The sequence below is a fragment of the Lytechinus pictus genome, chromosome 6 (assembly GCF_037042905.1).
Source record: "Lytechinus pictus isolate F3 Inbred chromosome 6, Lp3.0, whole genome shotgun sequence".
NCBI classification, from domain to species: domain Eukaryota; kingdom Metazoa; phylum Echinodermata; class Echinoidea; order Temnopleuroida; family Toxopneustidae; genus Lytechinus; species Lytechinus pictus.
In genome coordinates, this window is record NC_087250.1 from 10,432,432 (window position 1) to 10,449,066 (window position 16,635).

Sequence of the window (16,635 nt, forward strand, 5' to 3'; positions counted from 1 at the left end):
ATGAACAGATGGAAAGGGAAAAGTAAACATTTTCGAAAAGTTCATCGTATTTCTTTTCAGATAAACAAATGTCTGTTTTTTATTTCTTTACTGTTAATGATTATAAAAAACAACAACATGCATAATGAAACAGGTGCAAAGAACATTTAGAAAGCCAATATTACACGAAATTGTTTGTATTCTTTTAGAAATAATGACGACTGTTTGAATTATCTATCGATGAAATTGTTAATAAATTTTAAGTACGAGCTTAATTGGCTCAGACATTGACTTAATAAACACAAAACGTTTAAATCACTTAATGTCTGAACAATATGTGCAAGAAATAAACTAAGCAAACGAAATTTTGTTGATTGTTTGAAAGTAAACTGAGTTTCTCAGGAGGATTGTGAGGCCGAATTGTTATAAAAGTGTCGGAGAACCAGCAGCAAGTCATAAGCTGCAGTTTCTGTAGTTGAATCAAACTAAAGGAACAATGCAGGCGACACGAGCATCCCTGTGGGGCTCACTCCTCCTGATAATAGGAGCGACTAATTTGCAGATATCCAACGCTCAAACTGGTAAGTCATAACTTCCACGTAAATTGTGAGATAGCAATACATTTTCAATGTGATAGGGAAAAGAAGTACTGCGTTTTTAAAGAAGTCTACGTAAGAGAATTAACAAAAACATACGTAGGAGTGCACTTGATTATTCTTAAAATAAGTGCCGAAATTTAGAAATCGAAGGATAAGGAAGTAACTTATTCACAAACTTGCATGTTAAAGGGACTTACTTTATGATGGATCAGATTTTTAGGTTTAGATGTATACACTCGGTAGTTTTCGCCCCGCGAAGTAGAACGCGTTCAAAAACATAGAAAATGTATTGTCAAATGTTCTTTATGACAAAGAACAACCAAGCAATCTTTGTCAAAAAAAACGGTGAATCAGAGCAGCAGTTTCGTCCATAGACAGGACAAACGATCGACATATTCGCATTTTCTTTTGACAGTTCCGAAACGTAGGACGATACTTCTGCTCCGGGTTGACCAATTTTCGATAAAGACTTCTCAGTGGTTCATAATCATTTGGCAGACATTTTCAATACAATTACTGTGTTCTTTAATACATTCTGCGTCCCGTAACACAAAGGTTAGCGATTAATCGTTCGCTTGATTTTCACGATTGATTGTACATTGTAGTCAATGAAATCAATCGTAGATAAATGGTCTACGATCATTGCTAAGTTTTGTCTTACGGGCCCCTGGGTCGCGATGCAAAAACTCCCTAATTACAATCTGATAAGAGAAGAAACGGTAAATTGCCACCTGGGCTTCACCAACGATTTGGTCTAATTGACATTATGTCATTTAATTTTAATTAAGGATATGTGTCTAACCATTTTGGATACTATATACTAGTTCGTCTGTATTGTTGGATGAAGAGTTTTCATTTGACAATGTAAAACATAACTGATTAGACAAAGTTGTAATAGCGTGCTTTCGATCTGCGACGGGCCTACGGGGAGCACTCGGTATACGGGGAAGTCAACAGACCGTGGCCGTACTCGAGTTGCGTTCCCGTCCTGTTCTAAACCCTTTTCGTTTGCGCTATCGACAAGTTGCGCTAACAACAAGTTGCTAAAACATTTTTGTAATTGCTTAAAATTGTTTAAAAAGTTCAAATAGTAGAGTGACGGGCTTAAACAACGTGTTTAAAATTTTTAACAGCTTTTTATATATAGACTAAACTGATTGTAGACCAAATGTTTAGCCTATATGTAGGCCTATCGCCTGGTCTGAGATGAAAGCCCAATGGCTTGCAGACCAATGAATAAATTGAATATACCATGCTGTTCATAACTCTCGATGGTAGGCAGTTTTTGCACCGTGACGAAGGAACACTTTCAAGAAAACAGAAAATGTATTGTCATATATCCTTCATGAGGAAGAGGTCTGTCGAAAATGAGTGAATCAAAGCGATAGTTTAGTCCTCTGGACAAACGACATATTTGCATGTTCTCATCTGCTCCAAAACTTGGGACGTAACTGCCGTTCTGGTTCACCGATTTTCGACAAAGACCTCCCGGCTGCTCATTGTCATTTGACGGGCATTTTCAAAACACTTACTGTTCTTGAATTCGTTTGTGTCGCGGTGCCCCTACTCTATGGACAACGTAGCGATAAACAATAAAAGTAGGGCATATATCGACCACAGATGAATGACGATTCATTCGAGGAGATTGATACTCTGTCAGTAATGCCATTCTGTCATTTCCCTTTCATGAAATCTCTTTTTCATCAAATCAAGAAAACATTCGGCTCGTTGGAGGGGAAAATGCCTACGAAGGTCGTATTGAGGTTCTACACGACGGCGGATGGGGAACGGTTTGTGACGACTCCTTCACAGACGTTGACGCACAGGTAGCTTGCCGCTCTCTGGGACTGACCGGGGGAGTCGCGCTCACACATGCACACTTCGGTCAAGGAAGTGGGCAGATTTGGATGGATAACCTAGCGTGCGATGGAACGGAGAACGCTCTTGACGAGTGTGGCCACAATGGATGGGGATCACACAACTGTGGGCATCACGAAGACGCCGGCGTGGCATGCGAAGCACCAGCAGGTAGGTATATTATGTAAAGAAAGATTAAGATTTATCAATGGTGATGATAATAATAATAATAATAATAATGATAATAATAATATTAACGATAATAATGATAATAATGATAATGATAATGGGGATAATAATAATAATAATAACAATAATAATAATGACTATTATTATTATCATATTAATATGGTTAAAATGAATCTTTTTGTCTAGTATAGTTGTAGGGAAGGAACCCTTGAGAAAACAGTTCCCCAAAACGTTCTTTTCGTGCTCAAGGACCTTAACTGTTTTTTATAAAGCACTAAAACGCTTCCAAATAGCGGAAAAGCATATAACCCTTTTTTTCTAATAATGATATTTATTGTAATAATTATAACAAAAATAACGATAATGATAATCACAATAATAATACCAGTGACGTCATATTTACTCATACAGGGTAGCCACTTCAGTTCCGGTAAATTCTTGTCCCAGTGGGCCTTGCTTACACTCTAAAAAAAACAGAGAGTCAAAATTTACCTAATATTGGGTAGAAAGGGAACATCCATGTTTGCTTGGTAATTTTCCCCTCAATATTAGACAAAATTGCATGTTTGAAGGGTAAATTTCAACGCAACATTGCGTAAAATGTACAAAAATATTTGGCATTTTTTTACCTAACAAACACGCATGTTCCCATTTTACCCAATATTGGGTAAACCTTTTTTTTACAGTGTAACATGATAATAGGGAGTGTTCCCACAGCGAGTACGAACGATTGAGTACAGAGAAAATGTATTGTCAATGCCATTCATGACAAAACAATTGAGAAAGAAAGAGAGAGACAGATAGATGGAGGGAGGGAGAGGGGAGAGAGAAGTGGGCATATTTTCGTATTTTATTATTAGGCCTATTCCTGTGACCCTCGAACTTGGAACCAATAATAAACCACCAGGTATTTTGAAATGTTTTAAGTACGTTTGGAATTGGATAAGCAGACTCGGGGGGGGGGGGGATCATAGGCATGCAACTTTAACACAAATTCAACACGGTTGAGTTCCGTCCGATGATTTTAAGTTCACCGATATCATTATACAAGATACAAGATATTTATTTTGTCTTCGCAAACATTATTACAAAGAAATTTGTTTTCCACTGGTGTAATATACATTAGACATGCATGAACAACATCAAACAAAGAAACAAATAAGTTACACAGGTATGACGCAAATACAACAAAACATTTGCAAAAGTTTGAGTCATCCAGAATACTTATCATAATTATTAGCATTCAAATATTGTTATGCTTATTACTGACATTATTATTATTATCATTATCATTGTTGCCATCATCATCACTACTATTGCTTTTATTATATGGCAAATGTAGATAAACTCCTTGCCAAAGGACGCTAGTGCGTGTAGAATTCATGATTTATGTGGATAATAGGGAGTTTCGCAATATCAATAGGGACATGTTCTAGAACACAGTTGCCCGTATTCTGAAGTCGGGTTTAAGTTAAACTCAGGTTTAAAGTTGTGGTTTAAGTATGGGAAGCCAATAGTATCAAATTTGTTATTAAGTTGTATGTTTCTTATGTTTACTGTGCTCTTTCCTGATTCATCGATGGTGAAGCCAATAATCTTTTTATACTTCCTAAACAATTATGAATGATTTGAGAGCCAAATGAGCTGAAGTATGATATCTCTACTGTTAGTGATTTATGTAACAACTGGCTGTCCATACTATAACCACAACTTTAAACCTGAGTTTAAGTTAAACCCAACTTCAGAATACGGGCCAGTAAATCTATTGAAAATGAAAGTCAAATCACAATGGAGAGCTGAGAGGCCTTTGTCGAAAGTTGGTGGACCAGGACACCGATTCGTCCTAAGATAGGTTTGGGACGTACCGGACGAAATAATGTCGTTTGTCCAAAGTCCAGGATGACACCGCTGTTTAATTCATTCACAGATTTTCGACAAAGACTGCTTTGTCATGAGTGGCCGTTGACAACTTTCTCTTCTTTCCAGAAAGCGTCTGTGTAGTGGTTGCAAAACTCCCCAATGACACAAATTAAAACTAAAACTCTGTGTGTCTTAGGTATCCATTTGGAATTAGCAATTTTTGTATGTTGTCTTTCAATCAATCGGCACTTTTCGCATTTACTACGAGGAAACTCTCTACAACACACCAATTCTTTTGAAAATGCAAGTCATATCACAATGGAGAGCTGAAATGCTTTTGTCGCAAGCTGCTGGACCGGGACAGCATCGGAATCTCTTGACTATGGACAACGACATATTTGCAATTGTTCGTCCGGTGCAAATTTTCGGATGATCTGCTGTCCAAGTCCACCAACTTTCGACAAAAGCCTTTCAGCTCTCCATTGTGATTTTAAATGCATTTTAATTGTATTTTCAAAGGAATCGATGTGTTGTAGAGGGTTTCCCCGTAGTAAATGCGAAAACTACCTATTCACTTACGAGAGACAATCTTCTTGTTTCATTCCAGCCGAACCTGACATTCGGCTTGTTGGAGGCACCAATGCTCTTGAAGGGCGCGTAGAGATCAAACACAACGGAGTATGGGGAACGGTCTGTGATGACTCCTTTTATGACAGTGACGCCGAAGTGGTCTGCCGTTCGTTGGGACTAAGTGGCGGGACGGTCCGATGCTGTGCAGCGTTCGGTCAAGGGAGCGGGCAGATTTGGCTGGATGATGTAACATGCAGCGGATACTCTGAAGACTCGCTTGGCGATTGCTATCACAGGGGATGGGGAAGCCACAACTGCGCGCACAGCGAAGATGTGGGAGTCGTATGCGAATCAGGTATTTTCAGGTTTAATGACAGATCTTTGCAAATCGAATGGCGGTTCGCGGCGGTTTCCAACCACCAAAGGCAAATCAGAACTTACGCATAATTGACGACGCTAATCTCGAGAGATATTTGTCACCATATCCGAAAGTGTGACCAGTGTTTCAACCACGACCCTATGTATCAATATGTAACTTTTCCCATGTAGCTTGGAGTACTACAAGCGCACGCCACAACGCCCAGTTAGATGCTGAAGCCACGTACATGCAATGACGTCATTGCGGCGCCATCTTTAGAGGTTCCAGGCATGATTACCTGCATCCGTTGATGATCTGATGAGAGGGAGTTTTCGAACCGTGACGCAGAACGCTTTCAAGAGCCTAGAAAATGTACTGTCAAGTGCCCACGTAACAAAGAACAGCCAAAAAGTCTTTGTCGAAAATTGGTGAATCAAAACAGCAATTTCGTTCTGTTGTTTTAATTGATTGAGTTTTGGGGGCGTTTTGTCCTGGACTGGCCAAACGACATATTTTCGATTTTTTCGACAGCTCCGAAACTTAGGTCGAAACTGCTTTCCGGTTCACCTATTTTCGACAATGGCCACCCAGCTACTAGTTGTCATATGGCGGCATTTTCAAAAGGCCTACATTTTCTATGTTTTTAAAAGCGTTTTGCGTCGCGGTGCGAAATCAAAATCTCAATGACAATGTCAGTGTCATCGGAATGAGAGCGCTAGCTATTATAATGAAATTATGACGTCATATGCGTAAGGTCTATTCTAGTATGCCGATTTTGGCAGGACTAACAAAAAGAGCATTGGTTTGTGACAATGGAAAATGACGTTAATGACACGCTTGATTAAAGAGGGGGAGAACATGATCAACCAAGAGTGTGTACTCTCTCGTGGTAGAGATAACTAGTAGTAATGAAGAGAATGAATTAGCCTATAATCTTATTTTCCCAGAGAAACTAAATTGCTTTGAGATAAAAAAAACAGGCCTCCTTATTTTGCTACTTGGTAATTGTGATATGAATGTATTCAGTATTGAATTAGTGTGCTATCATTCAAGTGGGGCTATCTTTGAAGACTACACTGCTCAGAAAGTTGCATTATGGGAAAGAACCTAGACAGATATGAGCTATTGTGTGCAATTTAACAGGGAAAAATTAATTCGCTTGCTCGTAAATTTTCAAGGGATACTCCAAGCTGAATATATTCATATCTAAATAAATAGGGTAAAATTCACAGAGGAAAATGCTTAACACTTCAACAAAATCGGATAACAAATAACGGAGTCATTTTAAAGTTTGCATTAATCCGGTGAAACAGTTCTAGGTATGCCTTCATGAATATTAGGTGGGCTGATGATGTCACATTTGCACTTTCCCTTTTCTTATGTTATTGCATAAAATCATAATTGTTTCATTTTTTCATAAATGCGTATATGTTGTGTCTCCATTATGATGAAATAAGTTGCAGCAATAAATAACTAATGCACTTAATCAGTTATCAATCCAATCGTTTTAATTCTTGGTAGAACAATTTTGAATAAACATAATTTCATATAATAAAATACAGGCCTAGAACTGTTTCACCGGAATAATGCAAATATTTAAAATTCAATAACTTTATTTGTTATCCGATTTTGATCAAATTTTCAGCATTTTGCTGTGAATTTTATCATATTTATATATATAAATGATTGATTTGATTTAATTATTTCCACGTAATAATCTTTTTTTTCTCAGCATCCGATTATTCATCCTACGATTATTCATCCTACGATTACTCATCGTACGATTATTCATCCTACGATTATTCGTCCGATTACTCATCATACGATTATACTTCCGATTACTCATCCTACGATTATTCGTCTGATTACTCATCCTACGATTATTCTTCTGATTATTCATCCTTCGATTATTCATCCTACGATTACTCATCCTACGATTATTCATCCTACGATTATTCATCCTACGATTATTCATCCTACGATTACTCATCCTACGATTATTCATCGTACGATTATTCATCCTACGATTACTCATCCTACGATTATTCATCCTACGATTATTCATCCTACGATTATTCATCGTACGGTAAGAATGTCACAGCATTTTCAGAGCCTTATGAACCACCCCTAAATTTTTTTCAAGCCCCCCCCCCTGGAAATTACGTTGTTATGCTATTATGCATATCACTAGGCCTCTTTTACCAAATAAACAAAGATTCACGTTTCACTAACCTTTTTGGGAGGGGTTTGTGCCTTCATTTGGTCTTTTTTTTTTGGGGGGGGGGAATCACCCAGTTTTGCGAGTAAGACTTTTTTTTTCAAAATATTGTTCATGAAAATCACCTTCACTTTTGGAGTGAAATTTTTTTATTTTTTTAAATTTGTTTATCGAATCCAAGCCACGGCGTGTTTTCTTTCCTTCAGCAATAAATTAACCCACATTGTGCCGAAGTGAATGGGAATATGGTAGGAATTTGTTCCTTGAAACGCGGCGCGCGTAACAGCTGCTCTACTGTATAGCGCTTAGAGACTTCTGAAAAAGTAAGTGCACTGGCGGATCCGGGGGGGGGGGCACAGCCGGCCTGTGCCCCTCTTTAACAGTGGAGACCTATATTTCGTGGAGGAAATGTCCTTAATTTTTGGTTGGAAACCTTTTTTTTTTTGCTTGTCAAATTTTTCCTCGGGATAATGCCCCCTCCCCCTTTGGAAAATCTTGGATCCGCCCCTGAGTAAGTATTAAGCGCTCTAGAAGCAAGTATAGTTGTTATTATTAGTAGTATATAATAACGGGGAAATACAGAAGAAAATCCTAAAAAACTACAAAATGTAAAAATATATAATGAATGGGTGATAAAACTTAAGAGAAACTATGATAATGAAGTTAAACCTAATATTAATAAAATTATAATAGTGGGAGAGAGAAGGTTGAGTTCCGACAGAGCGTTGCTTTTTATTAGATCTCCTTCACTTTAATTTCGTGATGCACTGTAGGCCTATATATCTACTATTTGATATTTACATGTAGAATTCACGATTTATGCATAATAGGGTGTTTTCGCAATTTCAAAGGGGACATATTCTAGAACACAGTAAATCTATTGAAAGTGAAAGTCAAATCACAAAGGAGAGCTGAGAGGCCTTTGTCGAAAGTTGCTGGACCTGGACAACATCGGAATTTCTTGACTCTAGACAACGACATATTTGCAGTTGTTCGTCCGGTGCAAATATTCGGATTATCTGCTGTCCAAGTCCACCAACTTTCGACAAAAGCCCCGATCAGCTCGCTAATGTGATTTTAATTGCATTTTCAAAGGAATCGATGCGTTGTAGAGGGTTTTCCCGTAGTAAATGCGAAAAATACTTTTTCACTTATACGACAAACAATCTTCTCGTTTCATTTCAGCCGAACCTGACATTCGGCTTGTTGGAGGCACCAATGCTCTTGAAGGGCGCGTAGAGATCAAACACAACGGAGTATGGGGAACGGTCTGTGATGACTCCTTTTATAACAGTGACGCCGAAGTGGTCTGCCGTTCGTTGGGACTAAGTGGCGGGACGGTCCGATGCTGTGCAGCGTTCGGTCAAGGGAGCGGGCAGATTTGGCTGGATGATGTGACATGCAGCGGATACTCTGGAGACTCGCTTGGCGGTTGCTATCACAGGGGATGGGGAAGCCACAACTGCGCGCACTATGAAGATGTGGGAGTCGTATGCGAACCAGGTAGGCCCCCTATTTACATCAAATTTTCAGGTTTAATTACAGATCTTTGAGAATCGAATGGCGGTTCGCGGCGGTTTTCAACCACCATGAGCAAATCAGAACTCACGCATAATTGACGACGTTATCCTCGAGAGATTGGAGAGAGTGTGTATGTGTGTGCGTGTGTTATGTTAGGGTGTGTGGGTGAGCGTGTAGTTGCGTGCGTGTGTGTGTGTCGGTGAGGGTAAGGGTTTGTAGGATTGATTTTGGACAGATATGTATCACTCAAATTATTTAGGTCTGGGACCGACCTAACCGTCACCATATCCCGATAGCGTGACCAGTGTTTCAACCACGACCCTCTGTATCAATATGTAACTTTTCATATATAGCTTGGAATACATGCAGGCGCACGCCAGAACGCCCAGTTAAATGCTGAAGCATCTTAGAGCACCGTGACGCAAAACGCTTTCAAGAACCTAGAAAATGCTGTCAACTGCCCTCGTTACAAAGAGCAACCAAGAAGTCTTTGTCGAAAATTGGTGAAACAAAACAGCGGTTTCGTCCTGTTGTTATTGATTGGGTTTGGGGGGCGTTTCGTTCTTTACTCTAGCTGGCTAAACGGCATATTTTCAACGTCTTCGACAGCTCCGAAACTTAGGATGAAACTGCTTTTCCGGTAGCCTATTTTCGACAATGACCTCCCAGCAATTAATTGTCATATGACGGCATTTTCAATAGGCCTAGATTTTCTATGTTCTTGAAAGCGTTATGCAACGCAGTGTGAAATGACAATGGCAATGTCATTGCCATCAGAAGGAGGGCGCTATGAAATGATGACGTCATATTCATCAGGTCTATTCTAGTACATGTATGATGATTTTGGGAGGACAAACACGGGGTATTAAAAAAGAGCATTGGTTTGTGACAATGGAACAATGACGTTAATAACACGCTAAAGAGGAAGCCAACATGACCAATAACGTATGTAGTCTCTCGTTATTATAAATAGATATATCAGACTACTAGTAGTAATAAAGATAATTAATTAGCCTATAATTTATTTTTCTAGACAAACTAGATTGTTTTGAGATGAAAAACAGGCCTACTTATTTTGCCACTTGGTAATTGTGATATGAATGTATTTAGTACTGAATTAGTGTGCTATCATTCGAGTGGGGCTATCTTTGAAGACTACACTGCTCCGAAAGGCGCATTATGGGAAAGAACCTACCCAGATATGAGCTCTTGTGTGCTATTTAAAGTGATTGGTTAACATTGGCTTGAATTTCAAAAATTCTGAGCTAGAAGGTCACACTTGTCACCTGTGTCTGTGATATGTTACAAAAATGAAGCCCAGAAAAAATTGCGTTCGAAAATAATTATTTAGTGCTTCAAAAATTGAAATATAAAGTGACCGAAAACACCACCTTAATATCATCCCATACACTTATGTGTACTAGGCGTCTATAAGACGCCTATTTACAAAATCGGGGTTTGCCTTGTAGTTTTAGCTTTTCATTCTCAATAATGGTTGTTTTCAGGGTTTATTAGTTCTAATACATGCACTTGTACACATGTTTCATCTTGGTTTGAGAATTTTTTTAATCGGCTGCTCACAAAGTTAAACAATACCTTTAACAAGGAAAAATTAATTCGCTTGCTCGTGAATTTTAAAGGGATACTCCAAGCTGAATATATTCATATCTAAATAGGGTAAAATTCACAAAGCAAAATGCTTAAAATTTCATCAAAATCAGATAACAAATAACGAAGTTATTGAATTTTAAATTTTGCATTATTCCGGTAAAACAGATCTAGGCATGCCTTCATGAATATTCATTAGGTGGGCTGATGATGTCACATTCACACTTTCCCTTTTCTTATGTTATTGCATAAAATCATGATTGTTTCATAATTTTCATAAATGTGTATTTGTTTTGTCTCCATCATGATGAAATAAGTTGCAGCAATAAATAACTAATGCACTTAATCAGTTATCAATCCATTCGTTTGAATTCTTGGTAGAAATATTTTGAACATAGTTTCATATAATAAAAAAAGGCCTAGAACTGTTTCACCGGAATAATGCAAATATTTTAAATTCAATAACTTTATTTGTTATCCGATTTTGATCAAATTTCAGCATTTTGCTCTGTGAATTTTATCATATTCATTGAGATATAAATATTTGATTTGATTGAATTATTTCCACATTTCCATACCAAAAGTATATACAAGTGTAATAATCTTTTTTTCTCAGCATGTGATTATTCATCGTATGATTATTCATCGTACGATTACTCATCGTACGATTACTCATCCGATTACTCATCCTACGATTATTCATCCTACGATTACTCATCCTACGATTATTCGTCCGATTACTCATCCTACGATTACTCATCCTATGATTACTCATCCTACGATTATTCGTCCTACGATTACTCATCCTACGATTACTCATCCTATGATTATTCATCGTACGATTATTCATCCTCCGATTACTCATCCTACGATTACTCATCCTACGATTACTCATCCTACGATTATTCATCATATGGTAAGAATGTCACAACATTTTCAGGGCCTAATGAAATAAATCCACATTTATCTTTAAAATGTGCGCTGGATCATAACAACTAACCTCATGTAATTTATTCTGTCAGTTTTGACCTATGGGGGTTAAATAGGCAAGAAATTGAGGTCTTAAGCAAGTATTATCTTCTAATGGGAATGCATTCAAAGGTCCTTCTTGTGTATAATTTTATGCTGATTCCAAATATATTAGTCTTAATGACCCTATTTAACCGCTTGTGGTCATTTTGGTCATTTATGTCCCTCAAAATGACCAATAATACAAGTTCAATTTATCTAAAAGTACTTTGAATGTTACCAACCAGAATCGCTACGAGGGTATGTTGTGACAACTAACACTGGTGTATTAATCCTTTGAATTGAACATCTCAAAAGTATTTTGACCTCATGTCACTTATTCAATCAGTTTTGACCTATGAGGGTCATCTTGGGTACTTTAGACATAACTGACCATTCGCGCAATTTTGCATAATAAACTGCAAATCGACAAGAATTTGAGGTCTTCAGCGTGTATCTTCTAAATGGGAATGCATTTAAAGGTCCTTCTTGTGTAGAATTTTATGCTGATTCCAAATATATCAGTCTTAATGACCCTATATAACCGCTTATGGTCATTTTGGTCATTTATGTCCCTCAAAATGACCAATAATACAAGTTCAATTTATCCAAAAATACTTCAAATGATACCAGAATCGTTAGAAGGGGGGCGTGCTTTGACACCAAGCATTTGTTTATTAATTCTTTAATTTAATTTCATTACATTTACTTTATTTCTTTGTATAACATGTTGTAAATTTTCTTGTATTGCATTGTATCACTTTAAGCACAAATTCTTAGATACCACTTTGATTTTTATCTCATCTAAAATATATTATTGATTACATGTATTTATATTTTTAATGTCAGGACCATGATGAAAAACAGTTTTTTAACTGATCCTGAATAACTACATTTGAATAAATGAATAAATAAATTGAACATCACAAGAGTATTTTGACCGCATGTAACTTACTCCATCAGTTTTGACCTCTGAGGGCCATTTTGGGCACTGTAGAAATAACTGACCATTCGCGCAGTTTTGCATGTCTTCATGAACGAACAAACTGATGATCTCTTATCGCCATTTGTTTTTTTCGTATTTTATTATATGAAATTATGTTCATTCAAATTTTGCACTCCAAGAATCAATAAAACGGATTAGCAATTGATTTAATGCATTGTACATGTATATTCACCATGTTCACTGCTGCAACTGATTGTATTGCAAGGGAGACAATGGAGACACATGTATGAAAATATGAAATAATTATGATTTCAATTTGTAATAACATGAGAAAAGGAAAATTTGGGACATCAAATCATCAACCCACCTGATGAATATTCAAAAGGTTGTGCACACAACTGTTTTCACAAAATATTGTTCAACTTTGAAATTGAATAACTTCATTATTTGGTATCCGAATTTTATGACATTTTCAGGAGTTTGCTTAGTGAATTTGCTTTATGTATTTAGATGATAATTATTTTCATCCCGGAGTACCCTTTTTAAGTTCAGTATAATTAATTTATTCATTTTATATCTAAAACAATGAGTATATAAAGCACACATCAAAATAATATTCTAATGTGATTTATAGAATATTATAAATATGAAAAAAAATAAGATAATACAAGTAACATAAATCTGAGTACGATTAGGCTTATATATTAACATAATAAATGAAAACTAAGGCCTTAAACTTAAACGAATATTTGCCTTTTATAAATAAATTTCGGTTTATACAATATTGTCTCTGTATCATCGGGTTAAAGGGACTTTGATCATACACTGCAAAAACTCCGGTGTTGATTTCCTACCAGCCCGGAATCTATGTATGCCCACGCCAGAGAAGTATTTAAACAACACCAGTTGGGAATCAAACCGAGGCTGCTTTTAACACTAATTGGTATTGTATTAACACCTATCTGATGTTAGACCAAAACTCAACTGGTGTTATTGTTTAACATTTCTCTGGTGTGGATATAGATTCAAGACTGGTGGTTAATCAACACATGAGTTTTTGCAGTGTAATAACTGCACCTGACACTTTTCTAGATGAAGTACATTGTAAATCCAGGGATTTACACAAAGGTTAGCGTGCTAGACTTACCACTTGGTAATGGACCAACCTGGGATGGCCGAGGGCACGACATTTGCTCCGGCGACAAGTAATCCGGGCTTTATTTCCTCCAAGATATAGGGTTAGGGTTATGGTTGCAATAGGGTTTTATGTTGTTAGCTTATAGATTTAGAATACGGTATAGCGTTAAATCCAGCCGAGGATTGAGTTAGTAATTTCGGTAGTGTGTGGACTTTACAGTCAGACGGCAGGTCCCAAGAAAGTGGCTTCTTTCATCCAAGTGATATTTATGACTTGAGATGTTTTGCATATTTAATGAGCTTGATGCGGACCAAAACACCTCTTTTCATTCGGTCATTGCTGCTCTAATTGGGCATCGAATTTCATGAATTTGGTATCATTGTAAAGAAGAAGAATCATTCTTTTAGGTCATGTGTTTGAATTTATTCAAAGATTTTGTAATATTGGTTGAAATTTTTATCTAAAATATGCTACAAAATGATTATTTTCACCTGACAAAAGCTGATATTTTCACACTTTATTTTAGTTTGAGCCCAAATGATTTTAGATCATGACAAAGCTGAATATTTATGCTTTAAAATGGAATAGATTTCAAAATAAGAATTGGTTTAATCGGGTCAAGATCACACTTTTCATTGGCCAAGTACATAAAGCATAAAGCAGCTTTAAAACAAGAATACTGCACTCTGATTGGTCAAAGAGACCACACACTGGCAAATTCCAACGGCTCCAGTGCCCGGGTTCATGGGAAGGTCACACTTCCCATGTGGTAATCTCCTCAAATACCCCGCGCCTGTTGTTCTGTGAATCTTATCCAGCCAATCAGAACTCTGGATTTCATGCAAGTAAAACAATTCAGAAATCTCGTCTTGTACCTTGGTGGGAAAAGTGTGATCTTGACCCGATTAAATGGTGCTGCAAATCAAGAGTGGCATTGTGAGAAAGTACAGAAGTTCAGCTTTATGGTGATATAGATATCATTGAGGCTCAAAATAAAAAGTTTTGCACAATTTGCAAAAGAAAACAGAGAAAGATAATTCAGTTTGAGGCACATTTTCAGGTCAGAAATTTACTTATTTAACAAAATATGGTATACAAAATAAATGACCAATATGAAAGAGTAACATTTACTCTATCTGATGGTGCAATAATATTTCATTTAACTTGAGATTAAAACAGGTAAATTCTTAGAGAAAGAAAATCTCACGAATCACGAGATTTTGCAAGAAGAAGGATTCAGCCACGTGATGATTTGGATGAATCTGGCCTTTTTGCTCATTAGCATATGGACCTGCGGTCTGACTGTTTACAGCGGAGCAAAATTTTCATGGAACCAACCGGTGAAGGGGACAATTTGTGCTGATCGCGAATTCCCATTTCTGTTTGGTCTCTCTCTCTCTCTCTCTTAGGTTGTCGATCCGATCAGTTCCAATGCTACGACGGTCAATGTATACCAGGTTCTTGGATATGTGATAATGACAACGACTGTAGATATGGCGAGGACGAATACAATTGTGGTGGTAAGACCTCAAAAAAAGTTCCAAGTTTCTGTTTCATTTGTGTCATGAAAAAAAATGGAACAAACCTAAATATCGATCTGTTATCAAGTTTCTACAGCTGGGAGGCATGGCCCTAGTCTGCAGGCACAGACCCTGATTGGAACTTTGATCGACAAGCGTGTCTCCACGCTAAAACTAGCACATACAACACTTGCTGTAGAGGGCCTTCAGCAGAGACTCCAACCCCTAGCACCTTCTGATCTGGAGATTCTCCCGCCTGGATCCCCAAGCAAACTGGAGACTCCAACTTGATTAGCGCGAAGCGCACATCACGAGCGCGAAGTCCTTTGTTGCCGGGGTGTAGGGCCCACTTAAGGGCCCTGGAAGCTCTAGGATCCTAGATGCTCTACCAAGCTATCTCAGGCTAATTTTCAATATATGATGGCTCTAAGTAAATAACAATTCAATTAATCAAATCATACATTTTGGTTTTATAAAACTTCTTTTCATATATCATTATTCATGCATGCATATGAAACTGATAAGCATCTATAAAACCATACATTTTTGCGATATCATTATTCGTATCAACCAGTAAAGACATAATAAATACTACCTCACCTTAAATTGACATTTCCATATCCATCTTGTCTCATCTGGGGCCTGTTTTTTAAAGGACTTACACGTAACTTTGCCACAATGGCAACTACCATGGTAAAAGGACTCATCCGCCAATCATAATCAAGGTTTCCATGGTAGTTGCCCTAATCATGATAATGGCAAAGTTACAACAGTTGCAAGTCCTTTATGAAACGGACCCATGATGATGATCTCTGGAGTAAAATTGCTTAAAGTTGGTTATCAGCAATTTTACTGATTCTCTAATTATTTCACTTGGTATTCCTAAAAAACCAAAATGAAGGAATTTCCTCACTTTTTACATTCTAATTATATATAGTCATCAATTCATGTCATGTTATCAATTTTTTAATTGGTATAATATATGCAACGTAATAGGAGGGCCTATAGGAGGGATGATGCTATCTAGATAGCTCGCGCCCGCTAAATAACGAGATTGCGCACAGCTTTGACGCTCTAGTTACCTTGAAATCTGCTTAGATATGAAAATTCAATTGTAGTTTTTAAAAAAAGGCGTTTGGGCGGGAGAAAGATCATTTTTAGGGGAAGAAAAATACATCTTAAGTGGGAGAAACAGAGCCTGGGCGGGAGATATTAAATCTCAAGTGGGAGAACGGGAGAGTTGGAGTCTCTGCTTCAGTACACA

The 16,635-nt window shown here is 37.3% G+C and overlaps 1 protein-coding gene across 3 annotated transcripts in view; it reads left to right on the forward strand.

Annotated features, from left to right (window-relative positions):
• Positions 1–261: 261 nt before the first annotated feature.
• LOC129263387 (deleted in malignant brain tumors 1 protein-like) overlaps positions 262–16,635 on the forward strand; it is a 30,606-nt gene continuing 14,232 nt past the window's right edge. The window contains exons 1-7 of one of the 3 annotated variants that reach the window (XM_064100885.1): positions 262–560; positions 2,292–2,606; positions 5,092–5,409; positions 7,145–7,498; positions 8,816–9,133; positions 11,376–11,675; positions 15,261–15,371. In XM_064100885.1, the coding sequence (XP_063956955.1) occupies positions 476–560; positions 2,292–2,606; positions 5,092–5,409; positions 7,145–7,498; positions 8,816–9,133; positions 11,376–11,675; positions 15,261–15,371 (1,801 nt within the window). In that variant the 5' untranslated portion in view covers positions 262–475. The remainder of the gene's footprint in view (positions 561–2,291; positions 2,607–5,091; positions 5,410–7,144; positions 7,499–8,815; positions 9,134–11,375; positions 11,676–15,260; positions 15,372–16,635) is intronic. The other 2 variants (XM_064100886.1, XM_064100887.1) reach the window with 2 other exon arrangements.